This window comes from Schistocerca piceifrons, chromosome 6, assembly GCF_021461385.2.
Source record: "Schistocerca piceifrons isolate TAMUIC-IGC-003096 chromosome 6, iqSchPice1.1, whole genome shotgun sequence".
Taxonomy (NCBI): Eukaryota; Metazoa; Arthropoda; class Insecta; order Orthoptera; family Acrididae; genus Schistocerca; species Schistocerca piceifrons.
In genome coordinates this window covers 340,165,776-340,181,014 of record NC_060143.1, presented here as the reverse complement: position 1 = coordinate 340,181,014, position 15,239 = coordinate 340,165,776, and the positions used below count along the sequence as shown (strand labels likewise).

Genomic DNA, 15,239 nt, shown 5'->3' with positions numbered 1-15,239 from the left:
ACATTGTCGAACGCTTTTTCCAAAGTGTTATCTACTCCATAAAGTAGGCATTGTATATTTTCTTGTTGCGTCTCCGGAAGGTGAACTACACTGCATAACTGTTGTGTTGCAATACTTTCCACTGAGGATAACTACCAAATGTTGCCTTATTCACTTTTAGATTACATATAATTTCGAAACATTATGAGCTAACATATTACCTTTGTTCTTTGCGTATGTAGGAACGCCAAATTGCTGGAGAAGTGCTTGGCTGCAACTCTGCTAGCACAGAGTGTGTCCATCGGGTTCGCGGTCTGCATCCAGCTGTACCAGATCGCCATGGTAAGTGTCTAGCAACTTACTGTAACGTGAAAGACTGCGTGAACATCTGGATGTCTGGCGTATTCTTCATTTTATCTTTTTGGGTCAGGTGTGTAATTCCATTCTGAAGGTGGCAGGGGTAAAATACAGGGAGCGAAAGGCTATTTACAATTTATACAGAAACCAGATGGCAGTTATAAGAGTCGAGGGGCGTGAAAGGGAATCAGTGGTTGGGAAGGGAGTGAGACAAGGTTGTAGCCTCTCCCCGATGTTATTCAATCTGTACATTGAGCAAGCAGTAAAGGAAACAAAAGAAAAATTCGGAGTAGGAATTAAAATCCATGGAGAAGAAATTAAAACTTTGAGGTTCGCCGATGACATTGTAATTCTGTCAGAGACAGCAAAGGACCTGGAAGAGCAGCTGAACGGAATGGATAGTGTCTTGAAAGGAGGATATAAGATGAACATCAACAAAAGCAAACGAGGATAATGGAATGTAGTCGAATTAAATCGGATGATGCTGATGGTATTAGATTAGGAAATGAGACGCTTAAAGTAGTAAATGAGTTTTTCTATTTGGGGAGCAAAATAACTAATGATAGTCGAAGTAGAGAGGATATAAAATGTAGACTGGGAATGGCAAGGAAAGCGTTTCTGAAGAAGAGAAATTTGTTAACATCGAGTATAGATTTAAGTGTCAGGAAGTCTTTTCTGAAAGTATTTGTTTGGAAGTGAAACGTGGACGATAAATAATTTAGACAAAAAGAGAATAGAAGCTTTCGATATGTGATGCTACAGAAGGATGCTGAAAATTAGATGGGTAGATCACATAACTAATGAGGAGGTACTGAATAGAACTAGGCAGAAGATAAATTTGTGGCACAGCTTGACTAGAAGAAGGGATTGCTTGGTAGGACATGTTCTATGGCATCAAGGAGTCACCAGTTTAGAGCAGCGCGGAGGGTAAAAATCGTAGAGGGAGACCAAGAGATGAATACACTAAACATTCAGAAGGATGTAGGTTGTAGTAGCTACTGCGAGATGAAGAAACTTGCACAGGATAGAGTAGCATGGAGAGCTGCATCAAACCAGTCGGTGGACTGAAGACCACAACAACAACAACAACGTGTGTAATTCCATTAAGTGTATAACTCGAATGGATGCTTAGATATGAAGCGCTTTCGATAAGAGATGCAACACTTTCTTTGGGGAATTGTAGTTGATAGAAATTCGAAATTTGTTGTGGGATATCGTAGAACGTTCCTGCTTCAGCCCCTATAGTTTCGTGAAGTTCTGATAAATGTAGTGCTGAATGTAGCCTTGAAAATTGCGTCTGTGATCTAGGTGCGTTCCAACCAGAGAATTGTCATTGTGTTTCTTTTGGTGGAAAGGCAGAGCATCGCAGATATTCAGGCACGCTTGTTGAATTTCTACGGAGACCTGGCAGTGAACAAAAGCACGGTGAGTCGTTGGGCGTGCGTCTGCCACCATAACGATAAAGTCGCACAAAGCTTTCCATCTCGCGCTTGCCAGCTAGCCGCACAAACCTGTGACTCCTGCAGTGTTGGGACGTGTAGATTCATTCGCGGTGATCGACCGACCACAATCAAACATCTCGCTGCTCAACTGAACGTCTCTGTTTGTAGCGCTGACACACTGCTACACCAGTTAGGGTAATCTAAGTTATGTTCCCATCTATATGGTGCAATGAAAGATGTACTCCATGGGAAGCAATACGTGGATGACAGGGAGGTTATTGATGGAGCAAGACACTGGCTCTGACATCGACCAGTATAGCGGTACCATGCAGCTTACAGGTCCTCCGAGTAAGGTAGCGTAAGGCCATCGTATTGAACGAAAATTATACTGAAAAATATATTTTTGTATCCAAGGATGGGGAATGATATAATGTACTGGAATCCTGAATAAAACCAACCTGCTTGAAGGAAAAAAATTGCAATGCTTACTGAACGACCCTTGTACGTAGAGTGGGTGGTTATTCCATGATGTCTAAACACATGTGCTAACTTCTTGTCAATGTTTTCCACATGTAACTGTCCTCGTCGATTGTGTGGAGGACCTCCTCATTTATTGTCTTATCAGTTTACCTAATTTTGTACATCCTGACACTACACTTAGTTTGCTAAATGAATATACTTGTTGTGCCAATTTTTAGTAAAATAATTTTCATAATTTAGTTTGGTTTTATAAAATAGTTACCACAATGGTACCTTGTATTTTCAGGGTAAATTGCAGTCTAAAAATGTAGCATAAGACTATAAAATAAGGGGGCCAATCTCTGATCCTGGGTTCAGGGCTCGTAATCTAATGCGGGGGGCCATGAGTACCACAACAATCTGGTCATCGTTTACGGCCTTAAATGTGTGTCAGGAACGTGCAGACACTATGAGTCGAACTTTGGATCCTCAGAGACTGGCTGGAGGTGATAGCTGCCACAAGGTGGCCTCGCCTCGGAAGATCTAGTTTTAAGCCCAGACGTCAGGACGCACTGACGCTCATATGTCAGTGGCTCCGCGTAGTTGGTCACGCTGTTCAGTGAGTCTGTAGCAGCTTGCCACACATTCGACCAATGACTGGCAAGGATGCTGCGCCAAGTGAATGCTCAGCACTGAAGGAATGCTGCTGCTGCCGGAGCTGGGAGCATTTGTATTCATTCCAGCCGGATGATTTATGACACGAATTAGCCTCCCATCATGTCTTTGGAAAAGCTGCATTTTGCTGCGACATACAGCAACTCTGTCTACTGCTGACGGTACAACCGTACAGTGCAGGGTGCTAAACAACACCTAAGCTGCACCATTTTGGCAAAATAATTTCCAATGGTAGTTTGTGTATTACATGCCTATAAGAAGAAATTTACCTTAGGAATTTTTGCTGGGTGTCCTTATCTGGGACGTTTGGCTACTGCTGCAAGTCTGTTTCCGATGGTAAAAAGATAGCACTGCCGTTTCTGGTCCTAATAACCAACTTACCTCAACGTTACTGGTAAGATAAGATTTCTGGGACCCCTACCTCCATGCCCCCCCCCCCTCCTCCTGGGAAAACCCCACATCTCAGGATATTGCGTGTGTTATCTGGTGTAACCCGAAGCCCCTGTGATGTGTTGCCACTGCCTCAGAGCAACTGTGTGTCCTAAAATTAGCGAGAACCCATGTGAAACCCCTCCCCAGCAGAACGTGGCGTGGCCACGCACCTCGGGCAGTTGCAAAACTGGGAAAATGACGTTCACTCATCCACTGTACCAGATAATGGTCTAGGACATTGTTACAGAAACAGTTACGTGTGATAAAAAAAGATGGGAACCACCTGAACCAATACGAATCGAGTTCCCCCATTCTTCCCCATTTTATTAATAGCAACCCAACTGCATGACTATCGTCATTCCCGTTCTAAATGCCAACAGCAGCAGAGATTGGCAAAAAGAAGGCTTTTTTGCCTGGTTCAGGAAGTTGCGAGTCAATCCATGGCTGAATTTGAAGGAGGCAGACTTCCTACTCAAGATAAAGAGGAAAAAAATTCTTTCATTCTAAAGAAGAGAGACTGATATTACGTGAGACTGCCTCATTGCTATGTTGTCCAGAACAATGTATGATGTTTCCTTTGACTGCCAAAGAGAATTCATTTGTTCCGAAGCAAGTCGCATTTTAGATGCTGGATCGTGCTTTAAATAGCATGGTCATGTCTGATAACTTTATTCTACAATGGACAACACTCGACTAAGAGTTAGATGTCACCTCCTCAGAATGATTAATGAAAAATCACCACCATCATTGTCTGAGTTCATCCAGTACGTCGTTGGAGAATGCACTGAATGGTATACGTGCAGTTATTCCCCAAGAGTCGTATGTCTACGTTAAGGGTTGGAGAACTTAAAGTGATTAAAGACATGTTGCCGGGACATGATGAGCATAGTGCTGATGACAAAGGTTTCTCCTCACTACCTTCACACTAATCGAGAACAGTTGCCGACAAACAAAGCAATTTAGTGAACCGGCATTTGAAGGTGACTGCGGAATGATTCTACTGATGCCAACATACATTGCGTGTAAAGTCCTCGAGATATTGGGGGTCCCTTTTTTTTTCTTTTTCGGTCGTCAGTCTGCTGACTGGTTTCATGCGGCCCGCCACGAATTATGTGCTGGATGTATTCCAATCTCTGTCTTCCTCTACAGATTTTGCCCTCTACATTTCCCTCCAGTACCATGGAAGTCATTGCCTCATGTCTTAACGGATGTCCTATTATCCTGTCCCTTCTCCTTATTAGTGTTTTCCACTTATTCCTTTCGTCTCCGAGTCTACCTGTGCCTCCTCATTCCTTACGTTATCAGTCCATCTAGGGCTCATACGGAGGCATAAAGACAGTCGTTTTTCCCTCGCTCTATTTGCGAGTGGAACAGGAAAGGAACGACTAGTAGTGGTATAGGGTACCCTCCTCCACGCACCGGATGGTGGATTGCGAAGTATATATGTGGACAGAGAAGTAGATGTAGATGTAGACTGGAGAGTTACAAGTGAAATTGTTGGAAAAGTGATGGGGTAAAACCAGTGAGAATTCTCGGCTGATGACAATGAGCAGGATGGATCTTGTTGTTTGAACAATGAAGGCATTCAGTGTTTCTAAATGATTGTAAATTTGTGATAGTTTAAGTAATAATAATAATAATAATAATAATAATAATAATAATATTTTCTATAAAATTGTTATTGTTTCCTCCCCATCAGGTCATTAAAACATTTTTGTAACTACAGCCCACTGGAGAGACAGGGAGAGAGAGACCTGTTAACACACTTGGACATTTCAGTATGCGAGCGTGTTACAATAATAAAATAACACCGTAGCGTATTCTGCAAATGATCGTATTACATACTACGTAAGACAAATTGACATTACAGTATATTGCTGAATTATTATAAAATAAAGACGTCACGACATCTACTTTAACCACTTCTATCTCCCAATGCTATTCGCTTTAATTTAACGGATTTTCCCCAAATAGCAGTGCATCCATTCTAACAACAAATAGCATAGCACGATATTTAAATAAACCGTTAAACCAATAACAGAGCGTGATGTGTTAATAAATCCGAGTTAAACAAACTTTACAATGGAACAAAATATGTACTAAGTACTTCCCTGCATTATCAGTGTGTAAAATTACTATAGGACATTCCCTAGTAGACCAGAACGAAACGAGGTTTAAGAATTATGCGAGTTGGGGACTGGGCCGCAAAGGACTGTTGTTTGACCAACTAGGACTTGACACCCAACAATTCGCCACCGCCTCTATGGGGCCACTCATCATCGCTGTCTGCTGCTGTTCTCCGGCCACCATGGAGAAGAAGACGTTACTGACCACCTCGTGAGTCCAGAGTTAGACTGCTGTTGACTCAGCTTGGTGTCAGGTCAGCGTGTCACTTCCACGGTTACTGGTCAGTGTCCACTATAACGCCACAAGTTGAATGGTGGGAAAGCACTGTTCTTGTAACTTACTTTAACTTAACTGCCAGATACTTCCCGCATGTACCTTGGCCCTCTCTGTGTCCCAGACACATGAGATAACACTGCTGGAAAATGAAGATGACTTTGAGGACCATGTCTGACACACAGATAATACTGTCAGTGGGTAACACCTGACAGCCCTGGACCAGTAAAGATCAAGCCTCCTGCTCTCCCCCTTGTTTTAATACAAATCCAGCTGCATGAGCATGTTCTTTCTTTTTCTGTTAGTCATGTTGGAAGGTATAATAACAGTCCTTGATAGAGGTACAACAAAAACATCCTAGAAAATGATATGTAACGCAGCCAACGAGATTGCTGCTAACGTAGAACCTTTTCTCCTCGAGGATCACACTCGCGCAGTGATACCTGAACGTTCGAGGTATTATAACGAATGTACAGACCTCCGATTAGTCAGTCTGCATTAGTCTGCGTTAGTCTATAGTCAAGTTTCAGTCTGCACCTAATAAGATTATCATATTCCTGTACATAGCCATGAAGAGAAATGTATAGACACTTAGTCAAGTATCAGAGATATGTGAGAATAAGATTAAAGTACCAAGACCAAAGGAACTTCAGATTGTCAATTGTAAACGGCATCCAGAATCAAGTTACGTAATGTCTATCCTTTTTATTATTTTAATAAAAGTGTGTGAAAATTAATCAAGTTCTGTTTAAAGTTGGTCACCGTCAATCTGCTACTCTAAGCGTGCAAGTGGCATTTCTATCGTCTGACCTAACGGCAGAAGATAAACACGCCACGATACGACCACGAGACATATTGCTGACACTCGCCTACTTCGTTAGAGCGACAAGTCAAATAATCTGATGGTGTGTGTACCGAAGGTCTTACAGTACGCACACCACACATACCATGTCATGCACTCCTATCCTGGCGCTGCTGTGCCCTGATCCACTGACAACCAACACTCCACCACATGCCTGCTATACTGCTATACTGTTGTTGAGACGTTGCTACCTGCTGTATCTCAGCGCGGCTGTCCCTGTCGGAGGTTCGAGTACTCCTTCGGGCATGGGTGTTTGTGATGTCCTTAGCGTAAGTTATAGATTAAGTAGTATGTAAGCTTAAGGACTGATGAACTCAGCAGTTTGGTACCATAAGACCTTACCACGAATTTCCAAATTTCCTGCTGTATCGTTTGACGAGCCAACACTTTTTTTTGTTCTCACGCAAAATATCCTCCTAGCGCACTAATGGACTCTTTATTCCCCACTTTGTTACATGAATGCGCATTTCGTTAGAGTCTATATTTTCTAAAATTTGTAACTTTTTTTTCAGTTGAACCGAGGCCTTCTGTCAAGTTTGCAACCGCCATTTGATCTTCTGACTGAAAGGGGTCTAAAGATTTAGGTTGTTCAATACTGTCCTCTTGCTGAAACATTTCTATAAGCTCATCGCTTTTTAGTTGCTGATTGTGTGAATCCAGCAGTTCTTGAACCTCATCACTATCCCCCTGTAAATTTGTCTCGCAAGAGAATCACATTATCAATTTGATCAGTATCTGGCGCTGATTCCCCCTGGTTCCCAGTGGTGAATAAAATTGGACACCGATTTTTCCAGACGCAATTTAAAATTTTTGTGAAATTTCATTGCAAAATCGTCCAATAATTCTCACGGCATCCAATACATTGAATTGCTTTCAAAAGTCTTTAAAAAAGAGCTCTTCATTTTCTGTCCTATAGCTTCATGCAGGCGCCCAAAAGATTCCCTTAACGTAGTAAGCTTTAAATGTTTTAATGACTCCTTAGCCCATAGGTTGAAGCAAGCTGGTTGTATTCGGTGGCAAAACTACAACTGTCTCACGTTAAAAATGGTTCAAATGGCTCTGAGCACTATGGGACTCAACTGCTGAGGTCATTAGCCCCCTAGAACTTACAACTAGTTAAACCTAACTAACCTAAGGACATCACAAACATCCATGCCCGAGGCAGGATTCGAACCTGCGACCGTAGCGGTCTTGCGGTTCCAGACTGCAGCGCCTTTAACCGCACGGCCACTTCGGCCGGTTCTGTCTCATGTTAGTCGAAATCAATTAGAGTGACAGTAGGATGACCTGATGGGTTGTCGACTAATAGCGTCACTTAAAATGGGATTTGTTTTAATGGGCAATAACTTTCGACTTCAGGTATGAAGTCCTCAGAAAGGGAAGCTGTCGCCCAATCTTTAGCATATGATCTCCAAGTCACGGGCAGCCCAGATTTAGATGTATTTTTAAAGCTCCTGGATTTTCTGAGCGATAAACTAAGTGTGCATTTAATTTACAATCACCAACTGCATTCTCGCCAACCATCACTGTCTATCGATCTTTGGTGACTTTAAAATCTGGAAAGGTTTTCCCTTCACGCGCAATAAAAGTTATTTTCGTTATCTTCCTCCAGAACAAGTCAGTTTCGTCTATGTTGAATCTGGTTTGGCTTCTTCTATCACTGCCTTGATTTTCTTTGGACAGAGCGACGCAACCTATCAGCGCTTGGAGCGTCACCATTTTCTGCGTTTCTAGGCCAATTACAACGGCTTTTGATTCGGCCAAACCGGCCGTTACTAGCTTCAAACATTTCATCTTTGGCCACCCCCCTCCCCTCCCCAGCTTCTTTCAATCTCTCAAAAATCAGCTTAGTTTAAGGGCTCACCAAGTTCCGATCAACAGGACTATTTTTCACCCGTACTTGATTATCACATCATAATTTAACATCGTTAGCATGTGAGCGATAATACCACAATTTTTACAGATGATACTTGAATTCAAAGGCTTAGCCTTTTTCATAGCTTCGAGAGTTTTCCTTTACGTTTTATAAATGCTGTTGAGATTGTTGATTTCAGTACATCACACTTCTTTGTCAACTGACAATTTCTAATTTTTGATAATATTAAGTTTACATTAGTTTGATGGGAATAAATCAGTTCCGTTTCGTTTGTATGACGCAGTATCTATCAATCATGCCAGCGCTGTGGATGAAACGGTCCTGCACGGAACACATCCGAACCTGTCGTAAGCCATACGCTGTGGGTGGAGTGGAGGAACAGAGAGGTCGCTCGCTCGCACATGAAGAGGTTTTAGACCTCGACAGAGTGTGAAGTACTAGCGCCGCTGGGGCGCTTCACCTTCAATCTTGGTGGGTTGTGTGGGGAATTTCATGGGGGTGCTGGAGTTTACTTGATGGTGTGCTGGTATTTTTTTTTTAAAGATGAAAGAATAGTTAGAGGGATAGTAGAAGAAGCAGGAATACGAACGGCCCAATTGGCTGGCCGGCGTATTATTTAATAATAACAGATGAAAGGATAGTATAAGGGACAGTGAGAGAGTAAGGAAAACGAACGGCTCATTGACTAGCCGGTAGTTTACAGGTAAATGACAAAGTAAAGGAAAGGAGAAGGACAGTAAGACGTGAATGAAAATGAATGGCCATTTTCCTGGCCTCATCTTCATGGCGGCATTGGTGACGGTGGTGGCAGACAGTCATGAGGGGATGAAATGGTGTGGGGGGGGGGGGGGCAAAAGAGAAAGAAGTCAAAGAGTGACAGATGGAGAGGTGAAATGGGAAGGGCCTGTAAGGATTAGGCGGAAAATGGATGAGGGCGTGAGGGGCGGTGGGGATGGCATGTGGGGCGGTGAGGATGGGGGAGGGATGGCATGACGTGGTGATGAAATGAAGTGATGATATGGAAAAGATGAAGTGACATGAAAGTGACTAGCGGATAGGGAGTTATGGGGGGCGGAAGAGGAACAGAGGCCGCGGCGCTCAAACAGACGAATCGCGCAACTACGGATTTACGTAAAACAGGTTAGCCTAAGTCGGGGTATTACTGTATTACTGCATATACAAACCTGTACAAATGCTGTTCTGGTTGGTATGCAATGGAGCTGGACAATACAATTTGTTGTAAATCTGGACAGCCAAACAATATATTGCAGGCTAGCTGCTTCTCACTTCAGGGTAGGTATGTAGTGAGCTGTGGGAGGCATTCTTCAGTAACACGGAGAGTGCAGAGTGAAGAATCCTTACTAAAAAAAAATATTCTTTATCATTCGACAGCACTCCGACGGAATTGGCCCAGGATCTGGTCGCAGCTTGTTAACACGAATAGCGTATGCTGAGACAGCGGAATGTGATAAGAACGTGCTGAACCCCGGGCCCTCGGAGTCTAGAGAGAGGTTGAACACAACCCTGTTCTTTGGACGAGAACGGAAAAAAATCATGTATCATGTTAGAGGAGCCATCACAGCGTTCACTGGCAGTTAGCAAATCAGTTCAAAGTTAACTCACAGCTTTTGGGACAGTGTCTTCATCTCTAAAGAAATTCGCACAGTGCGTGGTAGGTAACCTGGAAAGAAATAGGTAGTACAAATTGCACGGTACACTGTAATTTACTTACTGAAGTCTGCCCTTTCGAATTGTCCATTACCATGAGGTTTGTAAATATGATTCGAAATAAAGAATTACTTGTGTTTCGTGAACGCAATATTGATGATGTATGTGACGAGTTGTGAAATGATATCTCTGGAGGAAAATAACAACAGTGTTATTGGTTGCTGAGCATCGCAGTAATTATTTAGTTTATCACCCTTTCACTTAACCTCAGCCTTTGATTTCTTTGCAGCGTGCGCAGCAGTTAGTGGATGCTGGGAAGTTCGGCTGCTACCTCTTCATCATGCTCGCTCAGCTGTTCGTCTTCTGCTGGTTCGGTGACGACCTCATAACAGAGGTGAGGCGCTTACTGACTGACAGCTATGCTGTGGTGTCACTTACCGGATAAAATGCTTTGCATTTCCTGGCAACGTACATACGCGGCTGAAAAGAGTGCGGGTATTTACGGAAGCAGACTGCCAGCAAATCTTAATATGAGAACTGGAATACCTTGGTATTTTCATGAAAATATTTCTACTAATCGAATACCTTCATTCCTCAATAATATGGATGTGCGTCGTAAATGTGGTGCTGAGTCAAATGCTTTCTGGAAGTCAAGAATACTGGAACCATCAGACTGCCTTGACCCACGGATTTCTGGATATCAACAGAGAAAAGCGGAAGTAGGATTTCACTATGCTGTCAGAATCCATTATGCTTATCATGAAATACGTCATTCTGCACAATATATGTCATTATTATTGAGGTCAGAAAGTGTTCTTCGATTCTGTGACACTTTGACATCAGAGATTTGGACGATACTTTTGTGAATCACTTCCGCTACTCTCCTTATAGATGGGCGTCATCTGTGCTTAGTTCTGACTACTGGACTGTTTTTTGTTTGAGGAATCTACGGTGTACTGTGGTTAAAAGAGCGTCTACCTCAGCTGCAAATTAAGATCAGAATCTGATGGGGACCCATTCGGCCCTGCAGCGTTGCTCAGTTCTCGCCATTTCAACTGTTACTCAACACCACTAATGTTTATTTCACTCATATTTTCAGTGCCGCGAGAATTAAATTGGACCAGTATTCATGGATTTTAGTTTTTAAAGGAATATTTGAGAGAGAACTTCACCATCTCTGCTTTTTCTTACCGACCCACAAATCCAGCAGCTGTGTCATCCACGAGTGCCTGAACATTAACTTTGGTGCCACTTGATAGAGATATAATGTTCAAGTATGGTGGTCGCTGAAGACTTCAGGCATTGTACTCTTGACACCCGAACTCGATTCATTCACCATTTCTATATATAGCCATATCGCTTGTTTAACGTCTATCATGCAGTAATCTCTGATCCTTAGAACTTTATTTTGGTGGTTATAAGAAACATAGATGGTCCCTTGGCCCATGGACTGTTCCTAGGTTCATATATATTCAGCAAATGATTAACTATTCTTTTAAATAAGAGACACAGTTCTTCTATAATCTCCCGTCCAGAACTAAATGTTTCAAGTTCTGATTGAGATGTGGTACTACTGCCTCTTTATCTAGTTTTGTGAATCAATAACGCTTTCTACTTGCGTTAGTTGCCCTGTACACTTCGTTAATTATTCTTGCTTCAACGGCCACGTGATCTCTGATACCAGATTCGATGTGGACGTCCTAAAAGAGGTCACGGTTATTTGTTGTCGTCAGATTCAATATATTTCAGTAATGAGTGGGCTACCGAACTATCTATTCCAGAGAAGCCATTTAGTATTCTTTTGCTGGATATCTGGTTACGTCCACCACTAACAAAATTATAATTATCGCAATGGACTGTTGGATGAACAAAGTCTCTTTCAGTGTAAAATTATGAGTAGGAAAGGTATGTGTTAGGATGAGCATGGTGGTCAATAGAAAGATCTAATATAAGTTTATGTCAGTCTTTGGTACTGAGCTTTGCTGAAACAGCACCAAAAGCAGCTTTAACGTCTGTCGCAGAAGATTTGAGTTTCACATTTACTCTGACTAATACTCCCGTTCCGTTTCTGATTAGCCTGTCCTTTCGATATACGCTTTCATTTTCCCCAAACATCTTACCGCTATCAATTTTGGGTTTTAACCAACTCTCTGTACCTATTATTATACAAGCTCTGTTGAATTTTTAGAATTGCTTCAAACTCTATCAGTTTGTTGTGAAAGCTTCGGCAGTTAATCACTAAGAATTTAGTATCGTCGCCTGTGGGAAAGGGGCTACCGTTATTTGGCGTGGGTTGAGAGGTGCTTAACCTAAAAAAAAAGAAAGAAAACAATATGTACACTCCACAAAAAGTTAGCTATCTGAATAACAACCCCTAATGTTTAGTGCTTTACTACAGCTTCAGTAAAATAAATCCAATACGAGTTTTGATTTGACGGTTTACAAAGTACCTCATTCATATAGCTCTGGGGCTTATGGTGAAGTTTGATAGACGTTGAACCCTAGCTACATTATAGGTGGCCACTGGTCTAGAGTGCATGATATCATATGTGCATGTTGCATAGATGCAGGGGCTGGATTTTGTGTCAGCAGTAACCTGATATACTATTATATCAGCAAGACAACAAAAACCAGCAAAAATTCTACATCATCAGTAAAACACAGAAACGCACACACACACACACACACACACACACACACACACACACACAGAGAGAACATTTACATCAATGTGATCGCCACAGGAACGTACAGTCCATGTACCCACAACTTGACATTGGGTGTCAGCTAGTGCTTTAAAACTGAGATGTACACCACAAGTAGACAGTGTGTATGCCATAATCTGATTTATAGAACTAAAATCTTGTTTGTATTATTTGTCAAAATCGAGGTCACTACTAAATTCGTCCTCCGTACATTGCAATCTTACAAATAAGTAGCAAATGAAATACTAATAAACTGCCAGTATGTTGAGATGTAAATTGTAAATTGTAACGAAGTGTCCCAAACATAGCTGTGTTACAGCAAAAATTGGAACAAGTTGCCTATGTTACAGTATGATTGTTAAAAAAATTGTACGCAGTTATAGGAGCACTGAAAGACATAAGTCGAAACAAGGTCCCGGGAGTAGACAACATTCCATTAGAACTACTGACAGCCTTAGAAGAGCCAGTCCTGACAAAACTCTACCATCTGGTGAGCAAGATGTATGAGGCAGGCGAAATACCATCAGACTTCAAGAAGAATATAATAATTCCAATCCCAAAGAAAGCAGGTGTTGACAGATGTAAAAATTACCGAACTATCAGTTTAATAAGTCATGGCTGCAAAATACTAACACGAATTCTTTACAGACGAATGGAAAAACTGGTAGAAGCTGACCTCGGGGTTCAGTTGGATTCCGTAGAAATATGGGAACACGTGAGGCAATACTGACACTACGACTTATTTTAGAAGCTAGATTAAGAAAAGGCAAACCTACGTTTCTAGCATTTGTAGACTTAGAGAAAGCTTTTGACAATGTTGATTGGAATACTCTCTTTCAAATTCTGAAGGTGGCAGGTGTAAAATACAGGGAGCGAAAGGCTATTTACAATTTGTACAGAAACCAGATGGCAGTTTAAGAGTCGAGGGACATGAAAGGAAAGCAGTGGTTGGGAAGGGAGTGAGACAGGGTTGTAGCCCCTCCCCGATGTTATTCAATCTGTATATTGAGCAAGCAGTAAAGGAAACAAAAGAAAAATTCGGAGTAGGAATTAAAATCCATGGAGAAGAAATTAAAACTTTGAGGTTCGCCGATGACATTGTAATTCTGTCAGAGACAGCAAAGGACTTGGAAGAGCAGTTGAATGGAATGGACAGTGTCTTGAAAGGAGGATATAAGATGAACATCAACAAAAGCAAAACGAGGATAATGGAATGTAGTCGAATTAAGTCGGCTGATGCTGAGGGAATTAGATTGGGAAATGAGACACTTAAAGTAGTAAAGGAGTTTTGCTATTTGGGGAGCAAAGTAACTGATGATGGTCGAAGTAGAGAGGATATAAAATCTAGACTGGCAATGGGAAGGAAAGCGTTCCTGAAGAAGAAAAATTTGTTAACATTAAGTATAGATTTAAGTGTCAGGAAGTCGTTTCTGAAAGTATTTGTATGAAGTGTAGCCATGTATGGAAGTGAAACATGGACGATAAATAGTTTGGACAAGAAGAGAATAGAAGCTTTCGAAATGTGGTGCTACAGAAGAATGCTGAAGATTAGATGGATAGATCACATAACTAATGAGGAAGTACTGAATAGAATTGGGGAGAAGAGGAGTTTGTGGCACAACTTGACTAGAAGAAGGGATCGGTTGGTAGGACATGTTCTGCGGCATCAAGGGATCACCAATTTAGTATTGGAGGGCAGAGTGGAGGGTAAAAGTCGTAGAGGGAGACCAAGAGATGAATACACTAAGCAGATTTAGAAGGATGTAGGCTGCAGTACGTACTGGGAGATGAAGAAGCTTGCACAGGATAGAGTAGCATGGAGAGCTGCATCAAACCAGTCTCAGAACTGAAGGCCACAAGAACAATAGTGAAATTATAACAAATTGTCCCATGTTAAGCAAAGTTATAGCAAATCACCCCATGTTAGAGAAAAATTGTAAAACTTGTGTAAGTGGACTGTCATTGTTCCTGTGGTTGTGACATTCAGTTGTAATCCAACTATGACCTCAGAGTTCTAAAATCGATTTTTTATTGAAAAATTATTACTTGCATAGCATCTGGGAAGTGCTTCCTCGTTTATGTAATTGACGTGTTGCGTCAAGCAGAAGTGACGAATTCAGTTAATCACAGCCACTTAACGGCATGTTGTTAAGCTACTTCAGGTACTAATGACATCCCTCCTCCCCCCCCCCCTCTCTCCTGTTTCATTTGTGATTGACAGGTGGGAAGAGGGAATGTCGCCAAGATTCTGCAACTACTCTGATTTTGGCGATTCCACGAGGTGTGTGTGGGATGAGGTAATAATTTTCTTGACACTCTTTTTAGAATGTATGTCATCAAAATTTCGACAGCCAACCTCTCCATGACGCACAATGTCTCTCTTG

At 41.9% G+C, this 15,239-nt stretch overlaps 1 protein-coding gene across 1 annotated transcript in view; it reads left to right on the top strand.

Annotated features, from left to right (window-relative positions):
* LOC124803312 (odorant receptor Or2-like) overlaps positions 1-10,595 on the top strand; it is a 64,128-nt gene extending 53,533 nt beyond the window's left edge. The window contains exons 3-4 of the mRNA XM_047264496.1: positions 222-321; positions 10,440-10,595. Coding sequence (XP_047120452.1) covers positions 222-321; positions 10,440-10,595 — 256 coding nt within the window. The remainder of the gene's footprint in view (positions 1-221; positions 322-10,439) is intronic.
* The last annotated feature ends 4,644 nt before the right edge of the window (positions 10,596-15,239 follow it).